The sequence below is a fragment of the Cucurbita maxima genome, unplaced genomic scaffold (genome assembly GCF_002738345.1).
Source record: "Cucurbita maxima cultivar Rimu unplaced genomic scaffold, Cmax_1.0 Cma_Scf00035, whole genome shotgun sequence".
In the NCBI taxonomy this organism is placed as follows: domain Eukaryota; kingdom Viridiplantae; phylum Streptophyta; class Magnoliopsida; order Cucurbitales; family Cucurbitaceae; genus Cucurbita; species Cucurbita maxima.
The window spans coordinates 824,825-844,142 of NW_019272051.1; the positions used below are offsets into that span (position 1 = coordinate 824,825).

Genomic DNA, 19,318 nt, shown 5'->3' on the forward strand with positions numbered 1-19,318 from the left:
TTTTTTTTTTTTTTTTTTTTTTTTTTTTTTTTTTTTTTTTTTTTTTTTTTTTTTTTTTTTTTTTTTTTTTTTTTTTTTTTTTTTGTGAAAGTTTGCAAGAATACTAGAAAGACATCTAGCTTTGCAAAAATCCAACATTGTTGGCGCTTATCACAAGAACTAGCAAAGAAACTCGGGAGAGATTCATGGTGAGCGTTATAAAAGATATAGTCGTGGTTGAAGCTCTATTGGACATCCAGTATGCTCTAGTGAAGAGAAGTTGACCTAGATAAGAGTTAGCGAATAGATGACTTTATGAGAGAGACTCAACTGTGTTTAAAGGTAGTGTTGTTGAAAATGCCGCTGGATTGAGTTGCGCCATACATATGAAAGAGTATACAATAATGTTGTATTTGGTGAATCAAATACCATGGTCTAATAACGAACCATTCTGATTAGTTGATAGTATTAGTTGAGTTTCCCCATTTTCTAGATAAAGGGAAAAACACTAGTATATAAGTAAGAACAACTATATCCAATAGTAAATCATGGGACGTTGATTTTTCTCGTTGGGATAAATAAAAGCTTCCTCTTCATTTGCCACGTTAATTTTTCCTTCTTTTATTCAATCTTAGATTGTGTGCTTCAAAGTTTAGCTTGCATCTATCTTCAAAGTTTAGCTTGCATCTATCGACTGACCCGATCTCCCACAATTGAGACCTAACAAAATAATTCAAATTCTTTTTATGTTCAAAGTAGACCATATCATACTATTTTGTACAAATATGTGGAGAGTTTGTTGTAGTAAGGCCCAAAATAATATAGAAGTAAAAAATGGCAAAAATGTAATTTTTCAATTTTAAATGAAACGGGTTGATTTTCAACTCATTATTGAAAAGAAATCTCAAGTGGCCAGAGAAGTTTCCAACACAGGTTTGTACTTATCCAAATTTGAATCCTTCCCACACTAAAACTGAACTAATCAGGTAAGTGACTTTGCTATCAACATGATTATATTTGATGTTGACACGTGCCCTGTGGTTCAGCACGTGTCATATTTATTGATATCTATGAAGCTTTTATGGATTGATATGCTAATGATATGATATATATATATATATATATATATATATATATATATATATATATATATATATATATATATATATATATATATGTTATAATATGTGAATGGTATGATAATATTTATGGTACGATGTGTTCAATGATATGTTTGGGATAAGATACAAGAAGGATGCACTAAAAATAATGTAATGATAGGAGTATGATATGTTCATGAAACGTTAAGGTTAGGTTACGTATCGAACTGCTATGGATATGAGAGATTGATAAAAAGAATATGGTTAGATTATGGGTAGAAAGGGATATGATTATGATAAATTGATAGAACAATAGTGTTAGGATATGTTCCTGTAATGATATGACTAAGATACGTTCATGTAGCGATGTGACTGTGAGAGGTATAAGAATGTTAAGGCTATGATAAGTTAAGGAACAATATGACAACGAAACGTTTACAATATGATATGACTATGATACAACATGTGAATGACGGATATATATATATATATATATTGTGATATGATATGAAAATGATATGAAATATGTTAGGATATGACATATGTGATAAATTGACATGTTTATGATATGATTTATTGTGATGCGATATGTTATGATACAATGTATATGATGAAAATTGTTATGTCTGGAAGCATAGAATGTTATGATATGATATGTTTATGTAATTTGAATAATATGATATGATTGACATGCAAAACGACAACTAGTATGAAATACAACCCCGAGGTATGCATGAAGATATAATAAATGATATGATAAACTATATGTGAAATGATATGAAAAACGATATGATATAATAAACTATATGTGAAATTTTTGTTTTGCATGCATGCTAGAGTAAATTTTCCCTAGGTGGCTAGATCTAATGATCCTCTGTACTTAGGATATGTTACCCTCCCCTTCTTACTCCGGTGTGGTGTCATTGAGCTAGGGGAGACACTAGTTAGGAAGATGTTACTCTTCCCTTCCTACTCCGGTGTGATACCGTTGAGTTAGGCGAGACGTCAGTTAGGGAGGTGTTACTCTTCCCTTCCTACCCTGGTGTGGTACTGTTGAGCTTTGCGAGACGCCTGTTAGGGAAGTGTTACTCAGTGGTAGATCAACTACTCTGCATGGGGATCCGTCTTAGGGTAAGATGTTGATCACGCGGGTGGGTCAAGGTCCCTACATGATGAGTCCGTCCTGTGGAAGGACGTTGACCATTCCGTGGCTAATTCTAGCTGGGTTGTACGAGGAGTACATGTAGTTATGAGGGAGCACCTCATCCTCAAATGCTGAATATCACTTCAAAGGTTAAGTCCTTCCACTCTGAACTATGTAATGAGAGTACTGAGTCTCTAGGATCTAGAGCATAGTTGGTGGTTCTCTCCTAAACTTGGATGCGATTAAGAGCCTCGCTGCGACCAGGTATGTAGTCTAACCCTTTTTAGTAGGTTTTGATATGATGTAAAGCATGTGGACTTGATGTTTGTCTTGGGTTACGTAGTAGCTGTAATTATGCCTTGGGGTGTTTAAAGGTGAACATTCACTCTATATGTCGATGCTAGATTTGAGTTATTGTGAGGATGCTAAGAGGGGTCATGCTATAGCTTACTAGCCTTTGGAAGACTGAGAGGTGACGCCACAGACTGCAAGACGTCCAAAGATGTACATGAGACTTTCTAAGGCTTAGTACTAAGTGAATTACTTAGGACCTAGTCTCCTGTGATCATAATTCTAGATGTCAAGCATGCCTCAATGGAGAGCACGTTGTAGGCCTAGACAGTAAAGACTATGCCTTGGTACAAACCACATAAGTAAACCCAAACAATATTGTTCTTCCAACCAAGGGCGACCACTGTAGGGATTAAGCACCCCTCAAGCAAACCATTTCTACCAATGAGTTTGATTAAGATGGAAATCGAGAGATAAGATTCACCAACATTGAGAGTGAAGCTATGGAGGTCATGGCTTCAAATTTGGTTGGAGTCTTCATGAGCTAAGTGCCAATTATGGACTTCCAAAAGCATGATGTGATATAGGGTGTAGGATATTCCTATTGATGGATCACCTAATAGATAACAAGTTGCTTTGGACCTTGGTGGAGAGGACCAAGTCCAAAAGTAGCACGTGGTTACTAAGATCATGAAACCGTGTTCTAACCTATCCTTTGTTCAGGGCATGCATGTTCATAAGGCGAAGGTTGTGGAACTGTCAAGGTTGTCTAGTGAACCTCAAGGTCAAGAACAGCAGGAAAAAAAGGCTAAGTTATGGTCATGCCTTCGTTGTCTGGAGGGAGAAAGTCCAGATGGTGTTAGTGAGAACCAACCCTTGTTTAGGTTATTTGGACTACAAGTGTAGAACTCTAGTTTCACACACGAGTGTAATGTCATACTTGTGAAACATTCTCGAGTAGAGGTAGAACTTTCAAACAACATGATACCGTAAACTACCTGAGGATAGTGAGATGGTAACTTGTAAATAGGTAAGATTAGCAGAGACATGATATGTCTTAGAGAAGACACTAAACGTAAATAGGTAAGATTAGCAGAGACATCCTCAGAGTAAAGACCGTCTTGATAAGGTAAGGATATCACTAGACGAGAATTAGAGTGGAATACATACCTAAAGCAACCTTTAGAAGCCACTATGAACATTATGAGTTCATAGTCATGTCTTTTGGTTTAATTAATGCTCTCGTAATATTCGAGTTGATGAACAAATGATGAATTCTGGGTTATGTTCATTAACGACATCCTGGTGTGTTCTAAGTTTGAAGTGGAGCACGAGGAACACCTGAGGAAAGTTTTAATTCTACTAAGAACCTACCAGTTATATGCTAGATTCACGAAGTGCGAATTCTGACTACAAAAGGTGGTCTTCCTTTGACATGTGATATCCAGATAGTGAATAACTCTAGATCTTGCTAAGACAAAAGTAGTGAAGATCATTTGCAAATGGTTTTAATTGTATTGAGAACGCCTCTGTTGTATATCAAGTTTTCTAAGTGTGAGTTCTGGCTTTGAGAAGTAGCATTTTTAGAACATGTGGTCTCAAGAGGGGAAATTATTGTGGATCCAGCTAAGGTTGAAGCTGTCATGTGGTGACCAAGGTCGACAACTGTGACAGAGGTAAGAGGCTTTTTGGGCTTGATTGGCTACTATAGGAGATTTGTCCAAGACTTCTCGAAAATGTCAGTAGCGATGACTTAGTTGACCAAAAAAAAAAAAAAAAAAAAAAAGGGGGAAGCCCTTTGTGTGGACTCCAACTTGTGAAGAGAGCTTCCAAGAGTTGAAATGGAGGTTGGTGACTGCACGTGTCCTCACAGTGTCCGATGAAATAGGCAACCTCGTTGTGTATAGTGACGCCTCAGGGAAGGACTTGGGATGTGTGCTTATGCAGAATGAGAAAGTAATTGCGTACGCTACTAGACAATTAAAGGATTATGAGCGGAATTATCCTACCCATGCCTTGGAGCTAGCTGCCATGGTGTTCGCACTGAAGACATGGCAGCATTACCTGTATGAGAGAATCCAAGCGTACATAGACCACAAGAGCCTTAAATATTTGTTCACTCATAAGGAGTTGAATATGAGACAAAGGAGGTGGCTTGAGCTAGTGAAAGACCACGATGTTGAGATCCTATATCATCCTAGCAAGGCTAATGTGGTAACTCATGCCTTGAGCAGGAAGACAACCCACACCTTTGCATTGGTCACTCAACAGAGCAATCTTCAAGATGAGATCCAAAGAGCTAGGATTAATATAGTAGTTAAGAACATCACCGCACAATTAGCTTAGTTGACAGTATAGTCCATACTTCGTAAATGCATCATTGATGCAAAGTCTAAAGATGCGCAGCTCCTCAAAGTTTGTGACACCCAAGAGGCTGGAAGAGTTGAAGGGCTTAATTTCATCGGAAGGCGGGCTTTTGTGGTAGGGACACTTGTGTGTACCTAGGGATAAGGAAATCCTCAAGGAGGTTATGTCTAAAGCACATATGTCCTACACATTTCACCCTAGTAGTAAGAAAATGTATTAGGACCGTAAGAACAGTTAATGGTGGCTAGAAATAAACAAAAAATAAAAAAATAAAAAAAAATAAAAAAAAGACATCGCTGACTTTGTGGGACGTTGTCTAATGTATCAGCGGGTGAAAGCCCAAGAAAACATCTTGCAGGGTTGCTGCAACCCTTAAACATACTCTAGTGGTAGTGGGAGGAAGTGAGTATAGATTTCATATCTGATCTACCTAAGACTCGACATGGTTTTGATGTGATCCAAGTCATTGTTGATAGACCCACAAAAACAGCTCACTTCATCCCAAGTAAGAGCACATTTCGAGTGGATTGATGAGCTCAGTTGTACATCCGAGAAATAGTTCAGTTGCATGGGGTGCCTACTTCCATTGTATCTGATCACGATGCTAGGTTTAACTCTCATTTTTTTGAAAGGTTTGCAGAAAGGTTTGGATACCCAACTTTATTTCAAGTACAGTCTTCCATTCTCAGACAAATGAATAGATAGAAAGGTTGAATCAAGTATTAAAGAACGTGCTCAAAGCGTGTGTGATGTATGTCGTTGGTTGTTGGGATGAACACCTACCCCTCATGAAAGTCGCTTATGACAATAGTTATCAAACAAGGATTCATATGGCTCCGTTGAGCTCGTGTATGGGAAGAGGTGTCAGACACAAGTATTTTGGGAATAGGATGGAACCCAACCACTTATGGGACCGAAATTAGTTCAGGTTACCAACGCGGCAGTCTAGAAAATCAGATCATGGATGCTTACTGCACAAAGCCGACAAAAGAGTTACGCTGACACTCGAAAAAAGGATCTCAAGTTTGCGGTGGGCAAACATGTTTTCCTGAAGGTAACGCCCATGAGAGGGGTGTTAAGGTTTGGGAAAAAGGTGTAAGTTTAGCCCCACGTTCATAGGTACCTTTCAAATCCTTGAGAGGATTAGTGTCGTGGTGTACAGGTTGGCATTGCCACCCTCTCTCGCCACTGTGCACAATGTTTTTCATATATCCATGTTGAGAAAATACACATCGTACCCCACACACAACATTGAGCATGAAGCACTTGCGCTTCGAGATGATCTATTATACAAAGAGGCCCCAATCTGAGTTATAGCCTGAGATGTCAAGTGATTGCGAAACAAGGAGTTTCTCCTTATCAAAGTCTTGTGGGATAATCATTTGATTAGCGAGGCTACCTGGGAACGTGAGGATGACTTTAGGAAGTCTTACCCTGAACTTTTCTTTTCAGGAACAACCAACTTTCAAGGACGAAAGTTTCTAAGGAGTGGAGAATTTGTAACACCTGAACCTCGCAAACCTAATTTTCCCCCTTTAAGTTGAATTTCCAATATTTTATTGAGGATTTTAGAGACCGAATTTTAAGATGAGGTAGAAGAGAAAAATTCTTAGAAGTATCTTAGGAACTCAAAGAAAAATATAAAAAAGAAAAAAATGGTGAAAAATTAGAAAAATGGTCAAAGTCAACCTCGGAAGGGTAATTTGGTCATTCTAGCATCTTCATCGTTAATAACCTGAAAGGGAGGTTAGTAAAAGATGAATAAAAGAAAAGAAAAAGAAAAGAGAGAGAGAGAAAGAGAAGTAACCACCCCTTCCGATCCGGCCACGAGTCCGATTCCGGTCCAGATTTCTTTACAAATCCTTCATAGAACCTATTGAAAGCATTCTGGACCATTGAGTCATCCAATACCGTCAAGAAACGAGGAAAATTCGTAGGTAAGTTCTTGAACCTTTGCTTTCGAATTTTCCTCAAATTTGTGAGAAATATTGAGAGTTGGATTATGAAATTTGAGTACGTTAATCTATAGATGATTAGACTCATAATCCGTAAAAGAAGTCTTGATCGATTCAAATTAGAAATAGGAGTTCCGGCTTTCACCAAAGGATGTAAGTATTGATGTTTCTTGCCAAGTTTGGACTAAGTTTATTAGTTCGATGGTTAGAAATAAATTACAAGAAAAATGTCGACAGGTAGATGGATATGAGATCTACGAATCTCGTGAAGGAATCTTGAAAGATATACAAAAATGCAAAAAATATTGAAAATAATCGATTTTCTGGAAAATCTCAGAGATGAGAGGAAGAAGTTGAAGGCGGAGGGGCGTGCGTCGTCGGAATGATGGAACACATGTCAGGCGTGTATAGGCGGAAGAAAATCAAGAAAAGAGTTGCGTCGGGTAGGGTTCGAAGACCGGCACTTACTACTAGATCCGTGAACCCGCACGCGACCCGATTTGACTTCGGTTCGACTATTTTTCATCCCGTTTTTTATTAGGAGTGTATATGGTTTGGGTTGGGTTGAGTTGATGAATTTTTTTGACCCAACAAAAGTTCAGGTTGGGTAGATTGGTAATCCAACCCAACTCTTTATTTTTGGATTGGGTTCGGGTCTTAAAAAAATTATTTTTTTAAAAATTGTAACATATTAACATAGTTCAAATTATCGTAAAACAAAAGATTATTCAAAGTTCACAAACAAACGCAAATCAATTTATAATTATTAAAAAAAAAATCAATAAAAAATAAACACAAAAATTGTAATATATTAACATAGATCAACATTGTCGTAAAACAAAAAACAACTAAAATATCAAATACTTACTTAGAATTGGTTAGAGTAAGAAAAATATAAGAATAGATCATGAAATTAAAAAAAGCAATAAAAAATACTATATATAACAAAAAAAAAAAATAAAAAAATTAAAAAAAATTAAAAAAATATTATAATTGAAATAGATGTTAGAGATTCTTATAGTTTAGAACTCTACTTGTTCGTCATTTCTCAATTTTCGTCGTCTCTAACTTCTATTTCAATTATAATATTTTTTATTTTTTGTTATATATGGTATGCATCTGTTTCAAAATAACATAAATATATGTATAAATTATAATTAATAAACGTATTCATAAATTATATTCTTAAATTAAATGAATAGTTATATGTTAATTTATTTCTATTATAAATAATGCATTGTAAAATAATATGAAATATTACAGTATTTTAAAAAAAATTATAGTTAAAGACAAAGTACCACACCGGCTCAGGTTAACCTAGTATACCCAAACGCTATACTAGCTATTATCGGCTAAGAGGTCATCTCTCTACACCTCAGGGTCCTAACGTGGTTCTCTATGTCTCAAGGTCGTTAAGACTATTGAGTTAGGAGCCTGACTTCCAAATTCACTCATTCAAGACTTTTAAGTCTAAACAATCCAGGGTTAAAAGAGTCTCTTCCTCTATGCGTCCCTCACGACACACTAACCGTAACATTAGGAGGATCCCCTATCTAAACCCTTCTCAATTCTTGCAAGAGTACAACCTAGGCATAACACAACACTACAACTTATCATTCATATCATATGTTCACACAATCATTCAACAAGAGTTTATGTAGGATTAACAATGCATATAGTCATACAAGCTCAATGGGGCTATAACATCCATCAACATTTGGAGTGCAAAAACACAATTTTCCTCGTCTGCCAACATATTATGAACAGATAAAAGCAGTAATAAAATAGTTCAGCAAACATACAAACATCGAGTATGAAATCTCATTAGGGCAGCAAGTCTAACGGATATATATTTAATTTCCTAAGTACAGAGGATTATCAGATCTAGCCACCTAGGAGTAATTTACTCTAGTATACATGTAAAACCAAGTGCAGCTTACAAATATTACTTCCTAATTCTGTGTGGTTACTTACAAGTATGTCACGTGCCTTCCCAAGTTTGATTTACAGTCGTACGGAGTCCGAAAATTACGAATTTTCTATGCAGTGACCTAGTTCACAGTAAAATAGGATTAGCACTGGAATCGGGACGAATAATGGGTGAAAACAGGGCACTCACGCGCCTGCACGCGCTTGTAGGGGAACTCCCATGCACCGGCACACTCCCCTATGCGCGAATTTCACGCGCAGGATGTACGCGCAGGCAGAGGCGTGCTTCGAACCCCAGCGGACGTAGAATTACCCCTCGAATTTTCTGGGTGTGACACGTGTCGTACAAGGGCTGGCGGTGGGTTTCGGATTGGACAGTGGGTCGTCGGGTTGCTTCACGGAGTACGGGTCAGGTTTCGGTGTGGGTTTCAGGGTCAGCCGTCGAACGTGTGTCAGCGGAGGCGCCAGATGACACAATCGCACTTTTAAAGGCAGCGGACTAGCGGTTGTGCGGCACTCACTTTCCAACGACAAGTGAGCTAAGCCAATTTGTTCTTGCCTCGCCTACAGCCAAGCGACGTATGATCAAGCCTCTAGCCTCGGTTTTGAAAGAAGGTTTTGGCAAACGAGGGTAGAGAGAGATTTTAGAAAGAGAGATTTTTGAAAGAGACGTTATATAAGCAAGCAAGAGAGAGATAACAACGACTTAGCATATATAACCTTGGGTAGGGAGAAGTTGACAACTAGTCATATTCTCCTATAGTACATTCTGAGGCATTTCATGTCTGGCAGGCCTAGACATGATATTTTTGAGGCATCATACGCCCTAGAACTACAAAAGTAAAAACACTAGAATGGAAAGACATGACGAGGGTTTGGCTTGCCATAGGCATGCGGCCATGGGCAACACGCCCTGGACGAGCATGACCGTGACATCCTCCCCCACTTAATTGGTTGACGACCCCGTCAACCGACTACTTTCAAACCTAGCGATGTGGGTGGCGGCGGAGTTCAGATCTTCGGCGCGTTCCCAGCTGGTTTTCTCTGTAGGGAGATTCTTCCATTTGACAAGGAATTCACGAATCGTCCGTACAGGTTTTCCTATCTTCCTAACCCTGTCGGCGAGGATCTCCTCTACTTCTTTTGTTTCTTTTTGCCTCAGGTCGATGCTCGGTCTTGTGATTGCATTTCGTTGGTCATCGTCTGGGTCAGGGTGGTATGGCTTCAAGTTGCTCACATGAATTACTGGGTGGATTTTCATCCATGTGGGGAGTGCAACTCGGTAGGAGGTAGTCCCGATCTTTTTAAGGACTTCAACCGGGCCTTCATATTTTCGAACTAGTCTCTGGTCCTTTCGGCTGCGAAATCTGATCTGTTCTGGTTTCAGCTTGATGAGAACTTGATCTCCTGCTCGGAATTGAAGGGGGCGACGCTTCTTGTCTGCCCACTTTTTCATATGCTTGGAAGCCTTCTCTAAATATGCCCGGGCTATATCTGTTGTCTGCTTCCATTCTCTTTTGAAGTTGTGAGCTTGAGGGTTTTTCCCTGCATAAGGATGATCAATAATATGGGGTAAGGCCGGTTGTCGTCCACTTACAATTTCAAAGGGACTCTTTCCCGTAGACGAGCTGGTTTGACAATTGAAGCAAAATTGGGCGACATCTAACAGTTGTATCCAGTTCTTCTGGCGAGCCAATGGTGCACAATCCATCCTCGATGTCTTGCACCTTTGTACGCCACCACAGTTTGGCGTCGTCTATGAGATACATCGAGGCTACGGTCACCTTCTTGTCGTCAGTACAAGCCGTTGTGGCTTTGAAGTACTGTTCGACATCAAAGATGAAGTTTTCCAACTCTTTGGCGTCCCGATTCCCTTTCAAGGCTCTAGGATCTGGGAATCTTAGTTTGTTGGACCCTGTATTAGTTTGTCCAGCCGTGACGTTCTCCACGGCTTTCATGGTCACTTCAATTCGAGTGCCCATGGAGGCCATCCTTTCTTGTATGTCGTCGATTGTTGTTCTAAACTCATCAGCTAATCCATTGAACAAGCTCATCATTGTATTTTGTAGCACGCCGAACTCTTCGCCACGTCCCTCCTTGTGCGCGACAGAGCTATCCGGACTACCAGACGGTTTTGGGTTGCTCGTAGGAGCAACTCTTTCTTCGAGCGAGGTCACTCGAAACATCAATTCTGCGATTGGCAACCCATCCAGGCGGTTGCCCATTGCGTCGATTCCTACGACTTTCTCACTCAATTCGGTCACCCGTGCTTCCAGGAAGTGGAGGGTGTCAGGGACTTCTTTGAGGAACAACATTTCCTCCTCTATTAGCGTAAGCCGGTCGGCTTGTGCTTTGAGTGTCGACTTTGTCGCCGACATGGTTTCGGTCTTTACTGTGTCACGGAGCTAACGTTGCTCTGATACCACTTGACACAATCGCACTTTTAAAGGCAGCGGACTAGCGATTGTGCGACACTCACTTTCCAACGACAAGTGAGTTATGCCAATTTGTTCTTGCGTCGCCTACGGCCAAGCGACGTATGATCAAGCCTCTAGCCTCGATTTTGAAAGAAGGTTTTGGAAAACGAGGGTAGAGAGAGATTTTAGAAAGAGAGATTTTTGAAAGAGACGTTATATAAGCAAGCAAGAGAGAGATAACAACGGCTTAGCATATATAACCTTGGGTAGGGAGAAGTTGACAACTAGTCATATCCCCCCATAGTACATTCTGAGGCATTTCATGTCTGGCAGGCCTAGACATGATATTTTTGAGGCGTCATACGCCCTAGAACTACAAAAGTAAAAACACTAGAATGAAAAGACATGACAAGGGTTTGGCTTGCCATAGGCATGCGGCCATGGGCAACACGCCCCGGACGAGCATGATCGTGACACCAGACGCGTCTCTCCACCGGTTGCTCGATGCGTGTCCTCCCTCTTTGATTGCCTGAGTTCATCCAATTTTCAGATTCCAGTCAAATTCTATATCAACCTATTTATTTTAGATTTTTTTATCTTCCAATCCATAATTTGAATTAAATCGATTTCTTCACAAGAATATAAGATCTCAAGTCCACCTATCCAGATATATTTTTCTTACATTTTTTTGATACTCACAACGCTTAATAAATAAAGTTGAAAATCGAAAAAAATTCAATTTCTGACCGAAGTTGGACAATTCTCGATTTTGTTTTAATGGTATTTTTAGTAATTTAGCTTTAAAATATCCCTGAACTTTGTACTTTTCTCAAAAATACCCCTAAACTTTTGAAAGTTTTATGATATTTGTTTAAACTTTTTTTTGAAAGTTGAAAGGACATTATTGAAACTTTTGAAAGTTTATGGAAATTTTTTAGACAAACTGCAACAACGTTCAAGGGTATTTTTATTAATTTAGTTTTAAAATATCTCTGAACGTTGTACTTTTCTCAAAAATACCCTTGAATTTTTCAAAGTTTAATGGTATTTTTTCATACTTTTTTTTGAAAGTTGAAAGGGCATTATTGACATTTTTTTAAAAGTTTATGAGAATTTTGTACACAAACGCAACGTTCATTCTTGTAGACAAGCTATTATAATAATAATAAAATAATAAATAAATAAAAAGATATCCACAAATAAATGAACCAAAATCATTGCCTCAATTATAGTCGGAATTTAAGGATGCAAATGTCTGAATCACAGAGAAAACAAGTAACAGACAACTAATTAAAACAAACTACCGGTGCGAAATGTTTTACATATATAAGAGGTATATGTCGAATAAGGTAAAGTCTATATCAAATCTAAAGGAAAGAGTCTGACTTAAGTTATTGTTGCATAGAATGGTAAAAGATAGTCGTAAGAATCGTTTGAGTTTGGATACTCACTTTGTCAAATGTCTTTGATCGTGTTGGGTGTGAGTGCTTGCATAGTTGTGGTTGTAGCTGGGTCATATGAAGCTGGAGCTTCACAAGGAAGCAATGGCGGTAAACCTGTGATTCAAATCATATTAGTTTTAACAAGCATTTAACAACGATCCTATATTTTAAAAATGTTTAATATGTTGATTCATCGTACCATCAGCAAGCCCATATCCAAAGTTTTCTGAAAAGTAGTTTTTCGGGCTCTCATACCAATTATCCAAATTGTTTTGCCCAAAAGTATCAACACTTTCGTTGAAAGCTTGATCTCCCATGACATTATTTATCGAAAAATTTACCTGTTTTCATACAACATCGACTTAGATTAAAGCTCACTTTTTCAACGTACAGATATGAAAGTTTAAAGAGAGTGTGTAACCTCCAAGGATGGATCGGGATAACTCAGACACTCAAAAGCATTTTGAACCATCATTGTCCATGTCTTCTTTGGAACTTTGTTACCAAGCAGCTGCACAAATTGTTATTTTGTTGGTTTTGATTCTAGCTCGAAGCACACCAAAATAAATTACCGAAATAAAAGAAATAAGAAGAGGGTTTTATTTTGATTTTGTTGGTCTACCTTTTGTAGAGCGGCCGGACCTATTTCATCGTATTTCAGCACGAAGTCGCCCACAGTATTGATGTCATGCAATGATAAGTTTTTGTGATATGCGCCATCTTTTCCTATCCCTTCGAGTCGCCAAACTTCATCTTCTATGCTCGGAGGATGATGCTTCTTGTTCACTGAAATCATATAAAGAAGAAGAATCATTCATTCAACAGTGCAAAACTATTAAATAGACAGAGCTTACCTTCTCCACGGTGATCCAAGACCCTAAAACGTTGAGACACCGCAGCCCCAATAGTTGGAAACATGGCTAGAATGTTTTCATCGACAATGTTCGCTCCGAAACGAAACTTCTTGGATTTTATCCAACTCGAGTTGTCGGTGATAGACACACACTTGATGGAAGCAAAGCCATTCTCGAGGTTGAGTTTGATATCACTCCCAACCAGTAAAGGCCTTTTCCCTTCTCTTGAGGACAAAATGTTTCGATTGAATTCACTCAAACTAGGGTTAGTTTCATCATAGCCTCCATCGAGAAGGACGAGCCCAACCGGGGCCGATGACAGAGGACCCGTGCGGACTATGGCATTGGTTGTGGCATCATAAATTGCAACTCCCACAGCCTCACCGTTTTCTGCTTGGATTTCATTGTTGGTGAAGATAGTGGAGGCTGGTTGGATGCAGAAAAATAGCTTGAACTTCTCAACCCCTCCTCCAATAATTGCTACTTCTCCAGCCTCTCTCCTTCCTCTATATGATGAAACCAAACCATAGTTTAAAAGACAACATTTATGGTTAATAATACGAATATGTAACATGATGTCGTGTGCGACTAAAATGTGAGTCAATAAGCTGCACTTGCTCAAACCCGAACATTAAACATCGGGGATGTGACCGTCATGCGTTAAGAAATCAGGAATTGTGGAACATTTATAGGAACAGAGTTATACGTCTTACCACAACTACCTTAGTACAAGGAAAATATCTTCTCAAATTACGGTAGGTACGGTGTTATTTATTTCATTTCTTTCTGGTTGGATGATTTGTTTCAAAGGGATTGTTACAAATTTGAAAATAAAATAACTATATATATTTTTTTTCTTAAAAGAATTAGTTAACCCACCAAGTGTTTTATTTGAGTAACACAAAATGACAGTAAAGAGATGATGAGAAAACAAACACAAGTATGGTATACAGAACCCTAAAAACAAAGTTCTTATAAAATTGTATCCAAACATCACACGCTAAATCGTTAATTCAAGAAATGGAAATACAATCGAATGGAAAAGTATAAGAACGAAAATGAAAAGAGATTAAAATACGAACCTTAGGAATTCCAAAAAAGGAGGAACATGAGTTTGAAGTGCATTCTCCACTTCCTTGTGTATCTTAAAAACACCGAAGGGATGTCATAAATTAGCTTCGAATTCAAGTTTGGATGTCATAAAAATAAAAAATAAAAAAGAAATAAAATACCCAGTTGGTCAAGTGAGGTTGAAATCGAGACAAAAATTCAACCATGGAAAGATCACCTTCCGCTGCAGATCCAGCTCCAATACTATGAACAAAAAAGAATCCCACAACCTAGAAAATTACAAAAAAAAACCAGAAAAACCTAGAAAACCCAGAATAAACATAAAAATTGAGAGAGAGGGAGAGCGAACCCAGATGAGGAAGAAGGGCGAGTTCTCTTGGGGTTAGGGATATCATCATCGTTGGGAGGCATCTTGCTCTTGCCTTTGACATCCATTTTGATATCTATGCCTCTCCAAACTGATACTCACTCCCCCAACAGATCACACCCAGAAATCTTTGAAGGAGTGATGTGGTGAAAGAAGGATTGATTTATGAACTCAACCTCTTCCATATCAGAGAGAGAGAGAGAGAGAGAGAGAGAGAGAGAGAGAGAGAGGGCTTCGTCTAGAGAGAGTTAGAGAGAGACAGTGGAAGCTTAGAAACTGTTGAGAAATTTTCAGACAACTTCCACACCATCAACAACGCGTCTGCCTTGGTCTTCTCTTATCGGCTACCGGCTAACCTATGCCACCCCCATTCAAATTACTTTTTTTCAATTAAATTAATAAAATCATTCTAATTTTTTTAAATTTAATTTTGAAAGTACCTACAAAAATAAAAAAAGTCACAATTGCATTCATGTGACTGCGGGTGACAGCGATTGTGTGGCACTTATTTTAACAAAGCGAACAAGTCAGCCTTGAGAAATTGAACGTTGCGAACAGTATCGGTGTATGTGTAGGTCTCGAAAATACATTGGAACTCGGTTGGAAGAATTGAAGAAAAAAACGTTATATGACTATAAGAAAAGAAACAAATACCACAACTTAAATAGCATATAACTCAGGGGTATATGACCATTGTCACTTCTTCCTACTTGTTTTACATGGTACTAACAATAAAAAAAAAAAAAAAAATACCCTTTTACGACGTAAAACAATAAAGATATTTTAGAATTTTTTAAAGGGTATTTTTTTTATAACAAATTATTAACCATTTTCATTTAAAACTAAGGGTAAGGGTATTTTTTTTTATACATTATTAAAACTTTTGAAATTCGAGCTATTTTGAAATAAAGTGGAAAGTTTAAAGTTTATTTAATATTTAATTACAAATTAGTTCATAATTAATCGTTAGTCCATCTAATGAATAATATGTGACGTTTAATATATGGTAATTAGACTGTGTCAATATGCATTTTTTATTTCTTATACGGAGTGACAAATTATGAATATATTTTAAAGTTTCCATGGCATTAAACATTAAATTCAAATGGTCAATTATTTTTAAAATCTAGAAATTTAAATTTTTTATACCAATAAACAAATAAGATATAAATAATATAAAGGAAAGAACTATTAGATTCTCCCTTTCAACATTATATATTTATTTTTTTAACTTTATTTTGTTGGTCCCACCTTAAACCTAAGACCTAAGACAAACTTCTCCATGTTTTGTGTATCTATATTGGAGGCGTTGGATACGTACGTACGTATGTAGGAGTGAGATATGTTAGCTATCGGTGTATGAAGAGATGTCTACTTGATGGATTGAAGATCGGTAAACTTTTCTATTCTCGTTCTTGCTACTTATATTGAGAGGATATTTTGGAGATATATTAGTTAGAATATATCTGAGATATTTAGAGAGTTGTTAGTATAAATTTGATTAATCGTATATTTTATTTATTTACAAGATTTAGTTAGATATATTATTTTTTTCTATTTTTAGGTATTAGTTAATAGTTTGTATCTATTTAAACGTGGTAAACCTGAATGAAGATCATACACTTTTCCAATTCTATTTTCTATTTCTATTTCTTAACAACTTATCTTAATCTTTTTTTCTCTATAAAAAAAAATTGTTATATATACACACAAATGGGGATGGGACAGAAATCACGACACGAGTAGGAAATTGGGTAAGGTAAGGAAGAGAGAATATAATCACGGTCTCCTGCCTCGTTTAGCGAATAAGAAGAAATCTCTCGTCACTTCCTGTGATGTCCCACATTGGTTGAGGAGGAGAACAAAACACACTTTATAAGGATGTAGAAATCTTCTCGTACCAAACGTGTTTTAAAGCCTTGAAGGGCAGGAAAAGTTCAATAATTAGTAGGTAATTTATTGATCTATATAGGAAAGAATATTTCATTAAATTTGTACGATATGGTCTAAAGTGTTACATTTAGGGGTAAGATTTGTAGTATTGCCCAATTTTCACCTGACCCACAAATATTTAAGTTGTCTCGGTATATTTTACAAGATTTTGTTTGATTCTAGTCAACTCGAAAGTTTGTCCAATGAATCCAAAAACTCGAACTGAACCTATTCAATTCTAGAAAATTAACCCAACCTAATGGTAATCAATTTATTGTTTTCATCCATATAATAATGATAAGATCTTTTTTTAAACTTTTTTACTTTTATAAATGTAAGAGGGTGTTAGTGTTATTTTTAAAATTTCATTGATATTTTTTAAATATAGTACTGACGGTAGAGTATTTTTGAACTTTTTAAACAAATTGAAGAGTATTATTGAAATTTTTTTAAAGTTAAAAGGATATTTTTGAAACACTTCTAAAAATTCAAAAAGTATTTTTGAAACAAAATACTAATACTAATTGTTCCAGCAAAATTAAGGTAAAAATATTTTTTCGATATTTTTGAAAGTGTAAACGTACTTTTGAGATAAAATGCAAAGTTTAAGAATATTTTTATTAATTTAGCTTCATAAATATAATCGTTCCATTTGTTGTAATATTGCTAGTCATAATGTAATATTCCTTTCAGTTTTAGTTTAAATTTCATTAGAACTCGTAAATTTTTAACTATAGAAATTTAGTTATATTAAGAGTTGTTGATGAATCATGTACATAATCAAATTCTTCTAACAATCCCCAACATTAGTTAAGTCAGAAAAAAAAAACTATGCACACCAATTTCTTCACACAACTTTCGAAATGCTTCTAATTTTAGAGGTTTTGTCAACAAATCAGCAAAGTTGATTTCGTATACCACAAAATAATAAATTAACTGTTCATTCTTTGGTAAGATCTCTAAGAAAGTGAAGTCTTATTCTTATGTGTTTGGAACGTCCATGTAGAACTGGATTTTTTTTGCTAGCTTAATAGTTGAAGTATTATCACACATTAGTTTTGTTCTTTCTATTTGAGAGTGACTAATCTCTTTGAGTATCCTCCTCATCTAAATAGCTTGACATGCACAGACACTAGCAGCAACAAACTCAGCTTGTGTGGTTGATAAGGTGACTATAGGCTGCTTACGAGAAGACCAAGCTACTGCTCCTCCACTCATCATAAATACATAGCCTGAAACACTCTTTCTATCTTCCATGGCTCCGACATAGTCACTTAAAATCTTTTTAGCTCTCTTCTTCTTGATGAAGAGTGTCGGCTCACTAGAACTGCTTTTGAATCCTTTCTTGATGAAGTAGGATTCTATTCGACTAAACCAAGTTCTAGGTACTTGTTTTAATTCGTAGAGAGCTTTTTGGAGTTTGTACACATCTCACTTTTTTCTTATAGCCTTTTGGTTATTCGACAAAAATATCTTCTTTTAACTCGCTATATAAAAAAGCTGATTTGACATCTAATTGATCAGAGTTATCAAATTTTTTGGGCTGCAAAAGCAATGATCATTCTCACCGTATCCATTCTGGCCACAGGAGTTACACTTCCGTATAATCAATTTCATGTTCTTGGGTGTAGTCTCTCACAACCAATCTTGTTTTGTATTTATCAACTTCTCCAGACTCATTTAACTTGATTTTATAAATCCAGTTCACTCCTATTTTCTTTGCTTCGGCTAGTAGAACCACAAGTGATGTGTTTGATTTTTTTTCAATGGATTTGATTTCTTCCTCCATAGTTAATCTCCATTTTGGGCTTTTGACAGCTTTCTCAAAATTCAGAGAATCTTAAATCATCAAAAATGCCATATTTTCTTCATCCTCTTTACATAAGAATCTTCATCAAAATTATAATCTATTTACCATACAGGTGGATGTCGATTTCTCCCCTCCCTATTATCAAATCTAGTGCAACAGCTACTGGAAAATTGTTTTAAGCAACTGGTTCAATTGTTTCAGCAACCAGTTTAGTCGTTTCCTCAATGACTTCTCCTTCCTCAGCTGTGTTCTCATCAATTTCAATATTTTCCCTCCAGTTCAATTTTGTTTCACCTTCAAAAAAAATTTCAATCTCATTCACGATCTTCCTCGAAAGCTACATTACGACTTACTATAATTTTATTTGTAGTTGGATCAAACATTCTATAGCCTTTGGATTCGCTATTGACTCCAAATAAAACACATGTTATACTTTTATCTTCAAGTTTGCTTCTCTTGGCATCTGCAATATGGACATGTTCCACACATCCAAAAACTATGAAATAATCTACTAATGATTTCACTCTACTCCAAGCCTCTTCTGGTGTTACTGCAAGAGTGGTTGATCAATTCAAAATGCGATGGACTATTTCAGGCCAGAAATTTTTAGGTATTTTCTTCTCTGTCAGCATAGCTCTTATCAAGTTCATCACAGTGCGA

At 36.8% G+C, this 19,318-nt stretch overlaps 1 protein-coding gene and 1 long non-coding RNA gene across 2 annotated transcripts; both read right to left on the minus strand.

Annotated features, from left to right (window-relative positions):
- Nucleotides 1-8,635: 8,635 nt before the first annotated feature.
- On the minus strand, nucleotides 8,636-9,228 carry LOC111467961. Its single transcript, XR_002714659.1, has 2 exons — nucleotides 9,079-9,228; nucleotides 8,636-8,887 (listed from the first exon to the last, which is right to left on the minus strand). It is a non-coding gene; the product is annotated as an uncharacterized LOC111467961 (long non-coding RNA).
- A 3,181-nt stretch (nucleotides 9,229-12,409) lies between these two features.
- Nucleotides 12,410-15,196, minus strand: LOC111467883 (calmodulin-binding protein 60 B-like). The gene is made up of 8 exons (XM_023112972.1): nucleotides 14,899-15,196; nucleotides 14,711-14,792; nucleotides 14,561-14,622; nucleotides 13,479-13,984; nucleotides 13,247-13,410; nucleotides 13,046-13,135; nucleotides 12,824-12,965; nucleotides 12,410-12,738 (listed from the first exon to the last, which is right to left on the minus strand). Exons 1-8 carry the CDS (start codon nucleotides 14,982-14,984, stop codon nucleotides 12,638-12,640), a joined length of 1,233 nt encoding a protein of 410 aa, XP_022968740.1. The 5' UTR covers nucleotides 14,985-15,196; the 3' UTR covers nucleotides 12,410-12,637.
- Nucleotides 15,197-19,318: the final 4,122 nt, after the last annotated feature.